General features: G+C 27.7%; 3 protein-coding genes across 3 annotated transcripts; all 3 read left to right on the top strand.

Moving 5' to 3' along the window:
* The first annotated feature begins 406 nt into the window (after nucleotides 1-406).
* Nucleotides 407-3,461, top strand: LOC107017461 (CASP-like protein 4D1). Its single transcript, XM_015217682.2, has 3 exons — nucleotides 407-581; nucleotides 1,417-1,546; nucleotides 3,242-3,461. Exons 1-3 carry the CDS (start codon nucleotides 415-417, stop codon nucleotides 3,452-3,454), a joined length of 510 nt encoding a protein of 169 aa, XP_015073168.1. The 5' UTR covers nucleotides 407-414; the 3' UTR covers nucleotides 3,455-3,461.
* Nucleotides 3,462-7,181: 3,720 nt separating this feature from the next.
* LOC107017292 (CASP-like protein PIMP1) lies at nucleotides 7,182-10,311 on the top strand. The gene is made up of 3 exons (XM_015217555.2): nucleotides 7,182-7,440; nucleotides 7,549-7,681; nucleotides 9,984-10,311. Exons 1-3 carry the CDS (start codon nucleotides 7,256-7,258, stop codon nucleotides 10,173-10,175), a joined length of 510 nt encoding a protein of 169 aa, XP_015073041.1. The 5' UTR covers nucleotides 7,182-7,255; the 3' UTR covers nucleotides 10,176-10,311.
* Nucleotides 10,312-12,204: 1,893 nt separating this feature from the next.
* LOC107017330 (CASP-like protein PIMP1) lies at nucleotides 12,205-13,858 on the top strand. The gene is made up of 3 exons (XM_015217586.2): nucleotides 12,205-12,479; nucleotides 12,808-12,940; nucleotides 13,386-13,858. The coding sequence occupies exons 1-3, from the start codon at nucleotides 12,301-12,303 to the stop codon at nucleotides 13,578-13,580; spliced, it is 507 nt and encodes a 168-aa protein (XP_015073072.1). The 5' UTR covers nucleotides 12,205-12,300; the 3' UTR covers nucleotides 13,581-13,858.
* The last annotated feature ends 5,146 nt before the right edge of the window (nucleotides 13,859-19,004 follow it).

Genomic DNA, 19,004 nt, shown 5'->3' on the forward strand with positions numbered 1-19,004 from the left:
TATCTTATATATATATATATATATATATATATATATATATATAGTCATTAACAAGAAAGCTAAAGAAATAAGATAATGACACAATTATATCAACTTAGTCTACGTAATGATAAATTTAGGAATATAATATAATTTTTTTTACTTACAATTAAAACGAATGTTATATTCGAAAATTAACAATTCAATATAAAAACAAACGCCAATTCAAACAACTTTGTTAGCAGCCTATATTATATTACAAAGAAATAAACTTATAATTAGGTAAGTCTATGTCAACATTTGAATAGTGAGACAATAATGAAGATTCGAATGTTTCTTATATTATATGAGAAAAATTATAATTTGTATGTCCTTCATATTATAAATTTGAAAAAGTTGAAATAATTTAGAGAGAGCCAAAAAAGAAAAAGAAAAATGGGTTGTTTAGCAATTGTGAATCTCTTGTTAAGACTTGTTTCATTTGTTTCTTTAGCAACTTGTGTCACAATTCTTACAACTTCTTCTTCTAATATGTCTGTTGCTTCAATATTTCATGGTGAAGTAGAAATCAAGTATCATTTTACTGATTTCTATGCTTATCGGTAAGCGTTTCATCTTTTAACTTCTCGCGAGTTTCGGAGTAACAATAGAGTTGTCTCAGATCTGTGGTATCTATATGTCATAGATCGATCATTAGTTTGAGTCGTAAAATTAGTCAGTTATATTCGTCATTTTTGTAATTGAATCTTTCATTTATAGGGTAGTGTTAGAGTTACGTAAGATAAAGTTATTTTCATGAAATCAACTTATTATAGGCTATAGGTCATAAATTCGGATCGTAAAATCAACTGTTGATATTTGTGTCAAGATAGCTTGCTAGGTTGCTTGCATCAATACATGATCTTGGGTGTGATCCTTTTCCAATCATGTGTGTCGATGCAGTGGCAGATATAAAATTTTGATTAAGGGCATTGAAGATATAAAAAAATAATTACACACAAAGTCAAAGGGGACTCAACATCTAATATACATATATATAAAAAAAATCATTTGAATCTTATATATACATCGTAATTTTTTATCAAAAGGACTGGCTCCACCTCTAACCGGATGTTTTGTGCACAGGAAGTCTTCCTATGATTGCATATTTTTATTTAGGTTAGATATAAAACAACGATAAAATTAAGATCTCACTGTGACCTATAAATCATAGATTTAAATCGTGAAATGATCAACTATTAATACTTGCTTAGCTCTAGCCTATTGTTATGTTGATTTGCAAGAACTTGTAATCCTTTATAACAAGTCTGATATAATAATTCAAAAATTTATTAAATTAATGATATAAAAATTATGTATATTTAGGTATATAGTATATCATTTAAATCTTGGAATATTAATTTTTTATATTTGATGTTATAAATGATGATTTGACAGTTACATGCTTGCTTGTTCTGGTACTGGATTTATATATTCCCTTATACAAACTGCAATTGCAATAATCCAAGCCAAGACAGGAGATTGTATAAGTGATAAACTTACTCACTTTGATGTATATGCTGACAAGGTACATTCCATTTTCCTCATAATTACTTTAATACTCTCTCAATTTAAATTTTATATGACACAGTCTGATCCAGTATATCGAGTTTAAAAGAACTAAATTAAGATTTTTAAACTTTATAATGTTGAATATGCTATAATGTTTGTGTGAATAAAAAAAGACTTGTAAAAGTTATGATCTTAAACGTGATATATGATATACTTCATTTCTTTTGACTTAGTTTGATAATTTCATTGATGATTCGCTCAATGCAATTTTTTTAATATTTCCTTAGTGAAAATCTTCTATATATAGTCATACGACTATTTTAAAAATTAAAAATTAGGGAAGAACAAATTCGATAGTTAAATAGAATAATTTATTGTTAAACCGATATAGCAATGAATTATTAAAACATTATGTTAGCTATGAGCAATTTCATAAAATTCATAACAAATTTTAATTTTTTTTAATGTACAAATATTATAATATATTTAATAGTCAACAAAATAATATAATATGTTTAAGATTATAAGTTTTAAAAATATTAAATTTTATGTCAAAACAAATTGAAAAAAGGGAATAACATTTTTGTATGACTACAAAAATTTGTCATTATAGGTTAAATGGGAAGTTCAAGTCATTTATTATTATTAATTTTTAGATTTAAAAAAGTGATAAAGGGACTAAGAATATAGAACATCCTATACTATCCAAATTTCATGAAATCAGTTATTAATGCTAACGTGTTATGATAGATTGCTTATATTATATTTTTTAAAGGTGCTGATTAGAGCTGTTAAAAAGGGCCGGTCCAGTCTTACCTGGATCAAGCCTCGCGAGCCAATGAATTTGAAGTGGACGGGTTGGCCTTTCATTTGGTAGGGCTTGAAAATGTTCAATCCAGCTCAATTCTAGAAGGGCTGAGGGCTGGGGCAGGCTAACCCTTCTTTTTTTCTTTTCAAACTTATAATTCTATAACATCAAGAAAATAAGAAGATTTTCAAATTAAATATGGTAAACAATGGTGTTGTTTTAATAATACTAGTAAAAAATTTAGTATAATTAGCATGTATCTTGCATACCAGATAAACAAGCGAGATAAGAGAGTGACAAATAAGATAGGTAGAGAGGTGAGGGTGCGAGATTTGTCTATGTATCCTAGATACATGCGAATCTACTTGGATAGAGTATATCTAGAACAAATTTATGTAATTTTGAGTCCATATATTCTGAGATACAATCTAAACATACCAAAATCTGGTTGACTCATAATGTTACAACATAGCGTGTCTCTGAGTAATTAGATTATATACTAGTACTATTATTGTAAGTTACTATCAAATAAAAAGTATTGGCACATGAATCGACCCCGATCAAGCCTCAAGAGCTAAGAGCTTATATTGCCGGGCTCATAAGCCCTAATTATAAACAGGCTTGAAAAACCTATCTCAACCCTACCCCAATAACGGATTGGGTTGGGTTGAGCCGGCCCATGGGCTAAGCCCATTTTAACGGCTCTAATGTCCGTTAAGAGACAAACTTGAAATTTAAAGAGTATAGTTATTGTTTAACTACAACAATTGATATCGGAAGTTAATCAAAATGTCCATCTTTAACACTTTTCATTGAAAAATTATATTATGTATATAGAAAATTATACTAAAGTATAGGTCAAAAATTATGTATCTTACGTATATATTATAATTAATTAAACAGATAATGTCGATGATAGTGGGTACGGGTGCAGCAGCAGGATTTGGATTAACGGTGGATTTGAGTCGATTGCCTAATCATGCTATGGTGACCGTTGATTTTCTTAACAAAGAAAATGCAGCTGCTAGTTTTTGTCTTGCTGGATTTGTATGCAACATGATTTCATCTTTTATTTCATTTAAATTATTTAAGGATGATTACATGTATGATTGCTAATTTTATAAATATATATGGACATTTAATTTCCTTCTTTTGTCTAATTCTTTTGTATAACATATTGAATTGGTAAAGTAATATATATCTTATATTTCTTTTAAAGTTTTATTATACATAGTATATTTCTTTTAAAGTTAGCGAATTGACTAAGTAATTAAGATTCGTAGCACATAAAAAGGGGAGTAGGGAGGGACGGGATGGGATGGGATGAGATGAGATGAGATGAGATAAGACAATTCACATAAAATATCACTTATCAAACCTTTTTTTATGATGCACCAATCACCGCTCGTTTTGTTAAAAAAATCAGTCCAGCCCAGGCCTCGCGGGCCAACACATTTGATGGACTAGGGTAGGTCGACCCTTCATTTGGAAGGGTATGAAAATGATCAATCTAACGCAATCCTGGAAGGTCTCGGGCTGGGACGGGCTAGTCCTTTTTTTTTCAAACTTAAAGTTTTATAACATCAAGAAAATAAGAATATTTACAAATCAAATATGAAAAACAGTGGTGTTATTTTAATAACAATAGCAAAAAAAAACTAGTGTGATTAGCATGTATCTAGGATACTAGATAGACGAAGTACATTTATATGGTGTGATGCATGTCAGATACAAGAGCGAGATAAGCGAGTGGAGAATGAGATAGGAGAGAGACGAGGGTGCGATATCAGTCTATATATTCGAGATACATGTCAATCCACTTGGATATAGTGTATCTAAAATAAACTACACATAATTTTGAGTCTATGTATTCAAGATACATCACACCAACATTTGATAAGATTCGTAATACTACAACACAATGTGCATCTAAGTAATTAATTAACACATACATTAGTTAGATTTCTTTAAGTTACTCTTAAATAAATAGTTTTAGCTCATGAGCCGATCTTGACCCTGCCTCAATCAAGCCTTAAGGGCCAAGAACTTATATGGATCAGACTTATAAGCCCTAATTTTAAATGAATTTAAAAAACTTATCATCTAACCCTACCCCAATAACAAGTTGGGTCGTAAACAACTCAATGGGGAAAATTGGAGTCTTTCCTACCCACGTATTTCTTTTCCACTATGATTTTGATCAATAGGGAAAAAAAGTTCGAATATTAATCAATAATTCACTAATCGTAATGTTTTACGAGTGACAAGTTATATTGGCGTCAATATTTTCACTAAACCAATAAATATAATATTTAGAAGTGTCTTTTTTATGTTCATTTAATGATCCAATTAATTAGGATATGTGTCGCAAATTTCACCGGATAATTAAGTGTTTTCTATGAAAGATAATTTTCTATCAAAAATCTTAAATTTGAGATTTCTGTGAAGGATCAATAAGTATTTACTATTTCATTACGATCTTTGAACGCGATTGATTGGATTTAAGGTCTTAAAATTGAACTCATAAATATTACTCTTGTTCACATAATTCATTTATTTGATACTCTAATTTTTAGCAAAAAAATACTCAGATATTCGTGTCCAGCTTCACTTATTGGCAAAAGTCAATGAAATACCAGCTAACAAAACTTAGAAGAAATCCACAATTAGTAGCTTAAACATGTTCTTTAATCTCATCAGAATATTAATTAATTGACCTTAGAATGATGAACTGTTAATTCTATGAAAAATAAATACAACTTGCTAGATCCATCAAATAATTAAGCAATTGCAACAATATGTGTGTACACTAAGTACTTAGGAGCATACAATTTTTGTTTCTTTAATTACCATATTAGGTTAACTCATAATTTACAGATTTCGGATGCACCAATATCACTTAAATTCAAAATGAACTCTAAGATAAACATAAAAAACAAAAAAATTCTTCCGTTCTAGCTCCGATAAGTAGAGCCGTCAATATAGGTTAGGTCCGTTGGGCCGACCTGGCCTAATCCGGAATTTAGTAGGGCTGGGCTAAGATTTTTGGAGCTCATTTAAAAAAAAGATTTTTTAGCCCAGCCTAAATAAGCCTGTTGATTTGAGGGGCTTGAGAAATATCGGTAGGGCCGACCCGTGAATCAATAAAATTTAATTAAAAAATATAATATAATATTAAAAATTTAAAATTAAAGAGAGTACATACTCAAAACAATTAGGTTAATATTTCTATTTATCTATTTAAATATTTATAATTTTACTTGAAAAAAATTAATAATTTTTTTTGTTTTTTGAAAATGGTAAGTAACTTAATAAATATTTTATAAAGACAATTTTATTTGTGAATTTGATTAACAGTAGTAATATTAACATCATGTAATATTGTTTTGTCGATATGTATGATAATATTTTTAAATTATAATTTATAATTTAAATTAATAATTAAAAAATATATAATTTGTTAAAAAGTGGACTAGCCCGGCAAGCCTGTAGCCCACGTACTTATGGATTGTGCCGACCATTTTCCAGCCCACACAAAAAATGAGCTAGCCCGACCTGACCCGTAAAATGTCAAAGCCTGTATGAATTAGTCCATATTAACAGATCTATCTATAAGTAGATAAATTATTGAAAAATAATCTTCGCATAAAGATGGATAAAAAACGACTTTTCAAACATAAATCAATTTCTTCACAATTATCTCAATATACTCTTACACATCATTAATCAATTTTTAATACTCAAAATTTTCATCAAAACATTATATAGATTGCTAATATTATAATCAATATCCTATTGTGCTATTCACACCTCAACCTCACCCTAAATATTTAAGATAAAGTTTTTACATTATAATAAAATAAATAAAAATGACATGTTGGCAAGTTGGTCCAAATTGAGTGGTGATAATTAATTCTTCTAAGTCAACTTCTTATTTTTCCATGTCAATACTAATTGAGTAATCGACAGAATCGCAATTGTTGAATCAACGAATATAAGAGAAAATGACACAAAATTCTAAGAAAATAAAAAAACCAAGTGTGTTCACTAGGAAATTTCCATTCCAAGACTATTGTAAATTAAAGTAATCGTTATCTAGAGCGTGTTTGATACGAAATATAATGTTTTTCGTGAAAATTAATTTTTTCAAAGAATGAATAAGTTTCTCTTACTCAATTTCTTAAAAATTTGGTGCATTAATAAAAAAAAATTGTTTTAAGAATATTTGTATATAATTTTAAAAAAATAAACGAAGATATTAATTTGGTTATTTTTGCTTATACATTTCCCCTTATTTTTTTGAAAGTCCAATTTCATTTTAATGTTTATATTATCGAAATCAGTACGCGTGTAGCTCGATTAATTTTACGAAATGACATGCTTACTTCCTTTGATGGAGACATGCAAATACGCTTTCAATTGAGAATGTATAGTACTCTCTTCGTCCCATTTTTTATATCACTTTTTTATTTTGCACTTATATTAAGAAATGGTGTAACTTTACCCTTCTATCCTTATTTAATTTTTTTGGAACTCAAATTTTCGATCAATAAATGAATATAAATCAATTAATTTGATTAATTAATTTAACTAATAACATAAATAATTTACTTAATTTTTCTAAATTGATCAAATGTATATTAGACATTATTTAGAAAAGGAAAAAAAAAAACAAAAGTAAACTCTTGCATGTGACACTAAATATCACTCTATCAATTACAAAATGCACTTGAGTTGTACACATTGACTTTTGACTAAGACAAAGTCAACATTTTTTTTTTTTTGCATTATCCTTTTTCTATATAAACAATCACATTACTAAGTATATTCACTGCAAGAAGAAAAACCTTTAATTAGCATAAAAAAATTTCAATTATTTTTTTTAAATTTAATTAATTAGTATAATATAGTTTCCAAATGGCACAACCACCATTACCATCACCAACCAGTACAATTCCACCATTTGTTGGTCTCATCGTGAGGATTCTAACGTTCATTTGCTTGTTGATTTCACTCATCATAATTGCCACTAACACTGAAAAATCTATTGATGAGGATGGTAACGAAGATAAAACTAAGTTTAATGACTTTTACGCTTATAGGTAATATTCATTTCTAATCATTACAACAAAAAAAAATTCTTTTGATATTTTATTGGAAATTTATTCAATATATACGTTATGATTAATTTTTAATGAAAATATATGCAGATATTTAATTTCTACTGTGGTTATTGGAATGGCATATACTCTTCTACAAAGTGCATTCTCAATTTTCTTTGTGACTACTGGAAATCGTTTTGGTGGTGAGGGATTTTGTCTATTTGACTTTTATGGTGATAAGGTAAATTAATTATTTTTTCTTTAATTATATTATCCTCCTTTATTATTTTTCCTATATTTATATATTGAAAAAGTAGAAAGAAAATATATTGGAACAAAAAAAAAAGAATAAACAAAAGAACACAGTACAGAAGAATTATAAATCTCCAAAATAATAGATAGAAATACCGCAATAGAAATTTCATCGCGAATCAATGAGAAATTTGTGTCATAGATCGGACCAACTCATTGAACACAGTACTGGATTTGTACTAGAAATTTCATTGCAAAAACAGTGCTAGATTTTTCGACTTATTTTTAATGGACCAACTTATTAAAAAAATGCATGGCGAAAAATATATTCTTATCGATGAAAAACTTTCTAATTTTTTTGGTCAAAGTCATATGCGGCCACTCAAACTTGTCCCGATTATTCATTTAGACACCTGAACTAGGACTTATACCTATTGAACACCTAAATTATCAAGAAATGTGCCTATTAAACACAAAACGCTGATGTGGCAAAATAAGTGTATCTCACTGCTGCTGAGCGCGTGAATGCATTTTTTTTAAATTTTTTTTAAATATTTATACCTATTTTGTTGACACTTGGCATGCATTGACTAAATATACATAAAAAATTAATTTAATTAAGCATAAATCTTTTAAATCATAAAAAAAAAAAAAAAAAAAACCCACACTCATCTTCCTTCAACCCACCATACTCATCTTCCTTCAACCCACCATTTTAAAACTTCAAATTTCTCTGCTTTTGTTATGATTCATTTTTTTTTTCAACTTTTGTAAACAAAATACCTGCTGAATTTTCAAGAAGAAGAAAAACTGGAACATTTGGAGTTAAAAATTGACTAATATCTGTACTTTTTTATTTTCAATAACTCCATTTGAGCAACTATCACCATTCATAAACTTATTAGAAATGCTATAAAATATTTCATATAATTTTAATTTCTCTTTGTTGTCGATTTTAAAATAATTTATCAAGGTCGATTATATTTATAAAATCGGAATAGTCATCAAAGGAATAATATATAACGAAGAAAATGAAAGAGAAAAACATTTGGTGGATGAATTCGAAATGAGATGGGGTTAGGCATTTTCTTTTTTGTTATGCAGAGGAATGGTGATTGTGGAACAACAGAGAAGAAGAAGAGAAGAAGATGAAGAAAAAAGGGCAGTAAGTTAGATTGGATGGGGTTAGGTGGGGGTGAGGGTGGGGGAAAGATTTTTTTTAATTAATTTAATTTTTTATATATTATCAAAGGAAGGAAAATATTCTTTATTTTTTAAAATTAAAATAATGGGCCCATGTGCCACATGTCGTAGTTCTATTCATAATTTTTGTCAAGATAAAGAGTGTGCATTACACGCACAATATTTGTAAAGATAGTTGTTATTTTATGTTCAATAGATAAATATTTATTAATATTAAAGTGTCTAATAGGTAAGAGTCTCAGTTGAGGTGTCTAAATGAATTATGCGGACAACTTTAAGGGGCTATCGATGACTTAAGCCAATTTTTTTACATGAGAATAATATTTTTTTTCCTACTAATTCAATCTCAATATTTATTTTTTGAAATGCTTATTGTCAGAATAATATTGATTATACACTGGTTATATGTACTACTACAATTTATTACGACTAGACAAGTGAAATTTCGATGAATCTGTCTGTACTAATTAAGATACATGTAAATATTTTGTCACATAATTAATGCAGCTTAACACGTAATAGTAGTAATTAAGTTAAAGTACTATTGTTTTATGGCAAATTACACGAAATGGAAAATATCTAGAGTGTATTATGTAATATAACTATAGTTTTGATTATTTTTAATTTGTGGCTATAATTTCACGATATTTTGTTATTTGGTTACTTAATTGAATAAATTTAGAATTCATATAATTTAATTCCTAATTGTATAAATTCAAAATTTGTATAATTTAATTTTCGATTGTATAAATTGATAATTTATATAAACCCTAATTATTTATACATGATTTATGAGATATTCATAATAAATTACTTTGTTTGTAAATTTATAAGTGAAATATACAAATAGGCAAGGCGAAATATACAAATCACAGTCTCTATTTGTATATATTTACCATGTTTGTATATTTTTGCAAACAAAATATACAAACACAGACGATCTAAATATACAAATTGCAGCCTCCAAATGATAAGCAAAATTATAACTATGAAGCGCAATCATCAAAACTGTAGATATATAATCTTATTATATCTATTGTCAGTATATATATTAAGCGCGAATAAATAATTAATTTTATGTTGTGCAGTTTATTTCCTACTTCGTTGCTACTGGAGCAGCAGCAAGTTTTGGTATGACAGAAGAATTTAAGAGACTTGCAGGCAGTGATAATAAATTTCTCAACACTTCAAATGCTGCAGCCAGTCTTTGTCTAATTGGATTCTTTTTTTCTGCTGTTTCATCTGTTTTTTCATCTTATAATCTTCCTAAAAGAGCTTAATTTTAAAGGGGAAAAAAAATCTTACTTTAATAATTTTATAAATTAATTGTTGCAATATTATGAATTTTTTTTTTGGTTTACACTTGGTCAAAGGTGTGTCATGTAATGGAATTAGTCTTATTATATAATTTTAAGGGTTTTTTTTGTATTTTCTTTATTTTGAGGATTTTCAATTTCAGATATTGTATTTACTATATTTTTGATGGAATATATTTTAATTTAATTTTCATATTTTAATTAGGGATAGAGAGAGTAGTAAATTTGTGAATAATAACGAGGAAAAAGGCAAAATCCATACTAATATAATTTAATTAAGTGAATGTTAATGTGTTGTAATTAAACATTTCGAGATTGACATCATTATTTGTATCTGATAGATCAAAAGTGTTATTAAATCGAAGAAATATGATTGATATGATACCTAATAATTGGATTTGACTTTTTTTTTTTAATTTAAAACTTTCACTTAACTAATGTAAATTTATGCCACAAAATAAATCTATTAAAGAAAAATATTTTTACGCTGATCAAAAGTCTTTTTATTTGTAACGATCAAATCTAGAGCTATAATAGTTAAATACGATAGTAAGAGCGATATATATAGTCAATCATACAATAATCATGACTCGTATAATTTATTCAATTTTAATATGAATTAATGATCAATTTATTTTATTGATTCAACCTATTTTAATCCGTTTAATTTAGTCAAATATAATTAGGTTCTCCAATTTTTAGTGAGGAATACTAGGTATTAGTGCTAGCCTCACTAATCTTCATCAAAAGTCAATGAAATACCAGCTCATTTTTTTTCTTAGAAAAAATCCTCATTTTATAAGTAAATTAAACCTATCTTTAGGATTAGTAGAATATTATATTTTTACTTTAGAATGATGAGTTGTTTCATGAAAAATAAATACAACCAAATGGCTAGATTAATCAAGTAATTACAATATGGGCTCGCACTAAGCTTACTTGTCCTCTCTGATATTACAATGTATGAATTTATTATATATTCGAATGATTAAAATATTATTTCTAGATTAGAATGAGAAATAGTTAATCGTATTTATTTTTTAATATTTGAATATACACAATTTATTTATTTGTAAGCCTAATAAATATACAATTAAAATTAATAATAACTAAATACTGCAAAACTATAATAATTATTTACTTAAAAACTAATATATTTATATTTACTAGATGGTGAAGATTGTTTGTAGCGATGGTGATGATGATGGTAATAGTTGGTGTTAATGTTTAAAATAATGATGATGATAGTTATAATAATGAGTACCGGTAATGATTGTGATAATGAAGTTAGTTAATAATTGACGTTGTTGATGATGATAACTGATGAATGTGTGGTGCTTGACGATCTATTGATGGCAATGGACAGTAATATTAGTTGTGATGATGAAAATAATTGATACAATAGAGATAGACTACAATAGTATTGTAGATGGTCGAGGGGCGATAATATTGATTATAGAGCCTAGAGGTGATTAGTGGTGATGACTTGTAATAGTTGTAATAACTATCCACACAAAATTACCTTTTAATAATATTAATATTAAAATTTTATTTAAAATCTTAATGATAAGATTTATTCGGACAAAGAAAGTTTAAATCTTAATACAAAAAAGAAGATAGTTAAAAGCTTACAATATCAAACCATTCAAATTCAAATATTTGTTCCTTTGTTTAGATGGTTATTATCCGTTAGATTATAATTATTATTTAAATTTTATTCTATCATATTATTTAAATTCATCGTTACTTACACGTCATTTAGGATAAGTCGAGAAATCAAGCAAAAGGAATATATGTCTATCAAAATATTCAAAGTAAACTCTCTACATATGGAAGCCGTAATAATATCAATTATAAAATACAAATGTAATTTGAGTTGTATATTATTTTTTGATAAGACAAAGTCCACTTTTTTTTTTTTTTTTTGGAATTATCTTTTTTTTCTCTTTATATAACCAAACATACCTCAAAGTATTATCCACTACAAAGAAAACCTTCCTTTTGTAATCAAATTTTTTTAATTACTTTCTTATTGTTATAATTATAATTTATATTCGATAAGAATTTTTATAGTTCACCAAAAAGTGAAATGGCACCACCACCATTACCATCAACAACTATTGTTCCACCGTTTGTTAGCCTTATTGTGAGGGTTGCTACGTTAATTTTCTTGTTGATTTCACTCATCGTGATCGCCACCAATACTCATACTACGAGTCTCAATTTTATTAATATCAAAACAAAGTCTACCGACTTTTATGCATACAGGTAAAATTAATTTTCACTACTTCGCTATAAAATACATATAAAATTTTCGTTAAAAATATTTTCGATGGATTTCATGTACTTAGTTAATTCTATAACAATAACTCGTCATTTCACCATTTAAATTTATTTCATATCATCATCATCATACTTTCTGTATTAGGAGGATTCATCATGAATTGACAAATTTTATGTTGGCTGCCGATCAACCACAACCCTCCTCATTTGTTCGGATTTGAAACTGACAATGAAAGCAAGCTCATACGACGAAATTAATGAGTTTTATTAGTCTAATTTATTTATTTATTATTTTTTTTTTTGGAATTTTCAGATATTTGATTTCTAGTGTGGTTATTGGAATGGCATATACTCTTCTCCAAACTGCATTTTCAATTTTCTTTGTGACCACTGGAAATAGACTAGGTGGTGAGGGTCTCTGTCTATTTGACTTCTATGGTGACAAGGTAAATCAATTTACCCTTTTCTTTTTATATATATAGTCGATAACGAATTTAGAATTTCAATTTTATGTATTAGAATTTGAAAATTAACGAAAACAAATTCCTAATCTTTGTTTATCATTTCTAGTATAAAATTATTGTATACATTGATTATACACTTGTTATATATGTACGACTAAAATCTATTACAATTATACGAGTGAAATTCTTTCAAGCTCGTTGGTTAAAAATGTTAAAATCCCCCTTTTTTTAAGAAAAAAAATAATATAAGATTTAATCTAAAGCTAGCGTTAGAACCGAGATCTTCTACCTTTTACATGTAATTAAAGATTTTGCAACAAAATTAGTGTAGCATAACATGTGATAATATAGTAACAAATACGATATTTTTTTTATACTGTCAGCGTATATATTTCGGAAAAATAAATTTATTTATTTATTTGTGCAGTTTATTTCCTACTTTCTTGCTACTGGAGCAGCAGCAAGTTTTGGTATGACAGAAGAATTGAGGAGACTTACAAACAGTGATATGGATAAATTTCTCAACACTTCAAATGCTGCAGCCAGTCTTTGTCTTTTTGGATTCTTTTTTTCTGCTGCTTCATCTATTTTTTCATCATATAATCTTCCAAAAAAAGCTTGATATAAAAATAAAAATATAAAAAAAATAGTTTTTTTTTAAAGTGGGTTGATATAATTGAGAGATTATTTCAAGATTCATTTGTAATATATTTGGTTCAAGTCATATAGTGTTGGGTTGTAATTTTGTATTTAAGTTGTATCTATATCGTTAAGTAATTTTTGTTTTGAGAATTGTGTTGTTATTATTAATTTCTTGTGTAATTTTTGTTTTGAGAATTTGTGTTGTATTTGGTGTTTTCATGTATATTGTCATTCTAGTAATTTGTATTTTGCAAAGTGTGTTTTTTGTGTCCCGTTATAGAATAATTTTATAGGTATAACTATTTCAATAGTGCAAATTTAATATACATAAGATATGAATAATTAAGTGGTGAAATAGTAAAATTTATGATAAACTTGTGAATATTCATTAGCAAAGGAATTTGTAAAATATGATTTAAATAAGTGAAAATTTATTATGTTTAATTAAACACCCTAATTATTGAGTATTTGAGTTTGATTTTTTTTTATTAAAAGAAATTTTTAATTTTAACTAATTTAGCTTGACACTGCATAAGACATATTAATTTAAAAAAGCTAGCGTTCACTCTATGAAAAGAAGGATCCATTTGTTCACGTTGTTTGTTGGTTCATGGAACCCACTAACTTTGTTCAAAACCTTTTTTATATATATAAAAATAAATATTTGATTATTAGTTCAATTATATATCATTATTGTATGTTCATTTAAAATTAATATGAAAAATATATAAATTTTAAATCTTGAACCTCGATTTCTGCTTTACAAAACACACCCTGAAGCTAAGTTCTTAACTATTAATATGTTCATGTGTATGATTTATTATGTGTTAAAAAGTAGGGTTCTTGTCGCGTCTTTTATTTTTAAATATACTTTCTAGTTTTAACTCTTCTATCATATTCTCTTTGGTCCTTTTTAGTTGTCATAATTTTCTTTTTTAGTGTCAGACATTATGGATTTAATTGAATAATATTTTAACATATATTTTTTTAATTTTATTGATATGGAAAAAAAAATGCAACTTATAATATTTTAATACAGTTTTAAATATCTACTTTTTTAATTTTAGAATATTAAATTAGTATAATCTAATTTAGTTTTGAAAATTAGTCATGTTGACTCATGAAAAACACAACATGACATCTAAAAACACGGGACAACTAAATGTTTTTGATAGCGCACCAGCTTGTCTGAAGAATGAACTTCAGTCGGATGCCAACAAAACAATCTACAATAGGGTTATAAATTCCCCTTTTTGTAATACTCAGGGTCGGGATGTGACCCATATTATTAACATTGAAAGACCCATTCACTACTCATTAACTTAGCAAACTCGACTCCAAGTGAGGCGTAGTCCCTCCAAATATAATATCATCGACATAGATTTGCACAATGAGCAGATTTGAGCCTTGCTTTCGAAATAGCGTATTGTCTATCTTCCCACATGAGTAACCATGTGTTAGAAGAAATGTGGATAGACGATCATACCATGCTCGTGAGGCTTGCTTCAACCCATATAATGTTTATCCAGTTTGTAAATATGTTCAAGGTTAACTGGGTCCTCAAAACCAGGGGGTTGTTTCACAAATACTTCTTCTTGAAAATAGCCATTTAAAAAAGCACTTTTGACATCCATCTGATAAAGTTTGAACTCCATGTGGCTGCAAATGCAATCAACAACCTTTTGATTTGTCATTCATTTGTTGTTTGGAATAAATCTGTCACTTTTTCCTCATTTGACTTGTCTGGATTGTTTTTCTTATATTCCAAGGCCCAGAGTGGACAAAAATTGATAAAGGGATCTATACTTCCATACTTATGACACAAATGTTCTCTTCTTTTGAGGATTTTTTTTTTTGATACGTTTGTCCCCTTTTTAGCACTTCGGAGAACCTTTTGATCATAAGTGCAATATTTTCATCCTCAAAATCTTCAGATGCGATGGTTTTTAGAGCTAGATTCTTTTCCTTTCTTTTACTGCCTATTTGTCTCTCTTGATTTTTCTTCAGTTCATATGTTATGAGGTTTCCGATGAGTTTATACATGGCTAGTTTGTCTAGATCACACGCTTCAGTAGTTGCTTCAATTTTTACTCTCCAATGATTCAGGTAAGACACTCAGGACTTTTTTGATAGCTTTTCCATTGGGAATTATTTCACCAAGACAGCAAATCTCATTGATAATTAATGTGAACCTAGCTTGCATGTCTTGAATAGTTTCTCCGTCCATCATCATGAATAGTTCATATTATCTGTTTAAGTTGTCAATTTTAGATTTCTTGACTTGAGTAGTTCCTTCGTGTGCGGTTTGCAGAGTTTCCCAAATTGACTTAGCATCTTGACAGGGAGATCCTATTATACTCATCTGGCCCTATACCACAAATCAAGATTTTTTTAGACTTGGCGTTATTTTGAATGGCAAGCTTGTCAGCAGCATCTCATTCCTTTCTCTCCTTTGATACCATTGTTTATCCAACTGCTCCCTTCATGGGTATTGTATGACCTTCTAAAACTACGCTTCAGAGATTAGGATTTTATCCTATAAGATGATCCATCATACGGTTCTTCCACCACCGATAGTATTTTCCGTTGAACAATGATGGTCGTGTTTGAGAAACTACTTCTTGTGGGGTAGGTGGTGCTGTCATTTGATCTTTTCAAGATGTTAATCTTTTTATTGAAAAGACATGTTCTGATACCAATTGAAGAAACCTTACCCCTATATCAAGAATATCAAGAACCAGGTTCTTGATTTGTCTAAGAAAGAGCTTAAATAAAACAATACGTTTATAGAAAACCTTCCTCACTCAAGGAAGGAAAAACTCAACTCTTGTTTTATTTACTTTTTTTCAATTACAATTTACCAATCACAAATCTCAACTAGTATCTATTAACTATAATCGATCTAATCAACTCGCAAGAAGCCAAATCCAATTCTTATTGACAAACTCACAAATTCTCACTCTTCAAGTTGTTTACAAACTCACAAACTCAGACAAGAATCTTTTTGCTGTTGCTCTCTTTATTTCGCTTTCTTCTATTCTCTGTGAATTGCAAAAACTGTTTTTCCTTTCTTGGCTTCTTTGTTTATATAGACGCTCTTCATGCAATTTTCGACATCTACAATGTTGATAATAAAAAGGTTTTCTGTCGTCGTCTTCAATATGAAAAGAATTTATTTATTTATCGATTTGTACGCGTGAAGAGAAAGCCTTTTTCTGAAAAGATTTTATATTTTATTTTTGACTTACAAAGCCTTTTTCTGAAAAGATTTTGTCTTTTATTTTTGACTTCTATGCAAGAAGAAAAACCTATACCCTTTATTTCCATAAATAACCTTGACCTTGTTTCTTTTCTTATTTAACTTTGATATATTGGTTTCCATTATAACTGTACGTTACTATTGCTTTTTTGTGTACCTAGTTCACTTGTAATCATCAAAAGTTACTATTGCTTTTTGTGTACCTGGCTTCAACTGAATCACCACGAGAGAGGGGAGATACGAATCCTAAATTTAAGTAATTAGCAATGTAACGTTGTAGTATATGTAGAAGACACAAGTCTTTAAGTTTAAAACAAAAAGGAAAGGAACTTAATTCAAATTAATAAAATGTTAGACATGTATTTGTAATACATGATTTTGGATTATGTTATGACAAACTTTGTTCACTAATATAAAAAAAATGAGTAGTTTAATTTAAGGTCTAAAATGTTGATACTATTGTTTAAAAAGAAAAGAACTTTCCCCCCTTCTTTTATTGTAAATAAACAAATACTTAGACTATTCCTTCAAAATAAAGTTGATCTTTCGGTGATTAAATTAGTTGTCTAAAATCAAATTCTATATATATTTTTATTTGGATCTTGTATAATGAACGTTTCAACAATCTTATTGATCGTGTGAGATTTTTATTATCCTCGTGTGAACTCATTTATTACATGTACTAACTCGATTATTTTTTTTAAACTCATTTAAGTTCGAATTAATTAACAATTTTCGGAGCTTTACATAAAATAAAGAATCAAACTTGTAAAGTCATGCAAAACGAAAAGTAAACTTTGACATGCTTATTTAGAAAATTATTTCTAATTGTGATTATTATTTTTTCCCTTCTTCGATCCTCTTGTGCAACAAGAGTAATTGGTACTTCTTAATATTCAAGTTTAAACTATATACATCAAGATGTTACCTTTATGCAAGAGTGAATTACTTTTTAATATATAATTTTTTAACATAATTTTAAAATTAAGGCATAATACATAAATGTGCCCTTTAACTTCAAATTATATTTATGCCCTTCAACTTTGGATGTGTACAAATAGACACTTAAACTTATATAAAGTTGAAAAAATAGACACACATATCCTACATGTGATCCTACATGTCATTTTTTGTCTTACGTGGTGTCCTATGTGTATTGTGCCATGTAGAACTCATGTATTTATTTATTTAAAAGTTAAATAGTTAAAATGCTTGTTTGTGCATTATGAAAGTTAAAGGTCAAAGTTAAAATTTGGATTCAAATTTAGAGTCCAATATATGTATTATACCTAAAATTAATCAATCTCAATATTAACAACAGTCCGAATATAAAAAAAATGTTCCAGCCAATAATTCCATTTTTAGAGGAGACATGTGGCCATTATTACATGGAAGATCAAATATCTCAAATTATATATCACTTTCTAGTGGAATTGGTCCAATAAATCCCTCTTGCAAGGCTATAATGATCCAAACTACCACGAAATTAATTATAAATCTATGGTACGTTATATCTTAATTATAAACCATTAATTAAGATTGTAACAAAATAATAAGTATAATTTTATTTTTTTAGTCAAATACAAATTCAAATTCATATAAATACAATAATACTTTCATTTGAATTGTTTTAATTTCAATATAAATTTTAATTTAATCAGATTTTATATCGAACCACGAAAGAAAATTTTTTCACTTTAAGGGCTAGCCTTTAAGGATGCCCAAGCTATTTAACGTTTTCATAAAGACATAGGGACGTGATCACGTGACTTCCACCGATAAATTTTTTTTACAAAAAATAATAATAGATCTTTTCGAAGATACGTTCGTTCATAAATTGTATTTCAAAATTTTAAAACAATATTAAGAATTGTTTAATAAGTGTTTGTTTATTACATTGGTTTGTGATACGTCAAATTTAAAATATGAAATTTGAAAACAATATATATAAGTTTTTGAGTGAAATGAGAACATGATATACGAGTTTTTAAGTGAGTGTTGGAATCTCACATTATTTATGTGATTGTTATTTGGCCTAATTTATATAGTCTTGAATAAAATCATCTCCCTGAGTTAATTGGTGAGATTGAGTTACACCTAAAATTCATTTCTTTGCGAGTGTTTAAATAAGCTAAATTTTAAATA

Source organism: Solanum pennellii, chromosome 4, assembly GCF_001406875.1.
Source record: "Solanum pennellii chromosome 4, SPENNV200".
Taxonomy (NCBI): Eukaryota; Viridiplantae; Streptophyta; class Magnoliopsida; order Solanales; family Solanaceae; genus Solanum; species Solanum pennellii.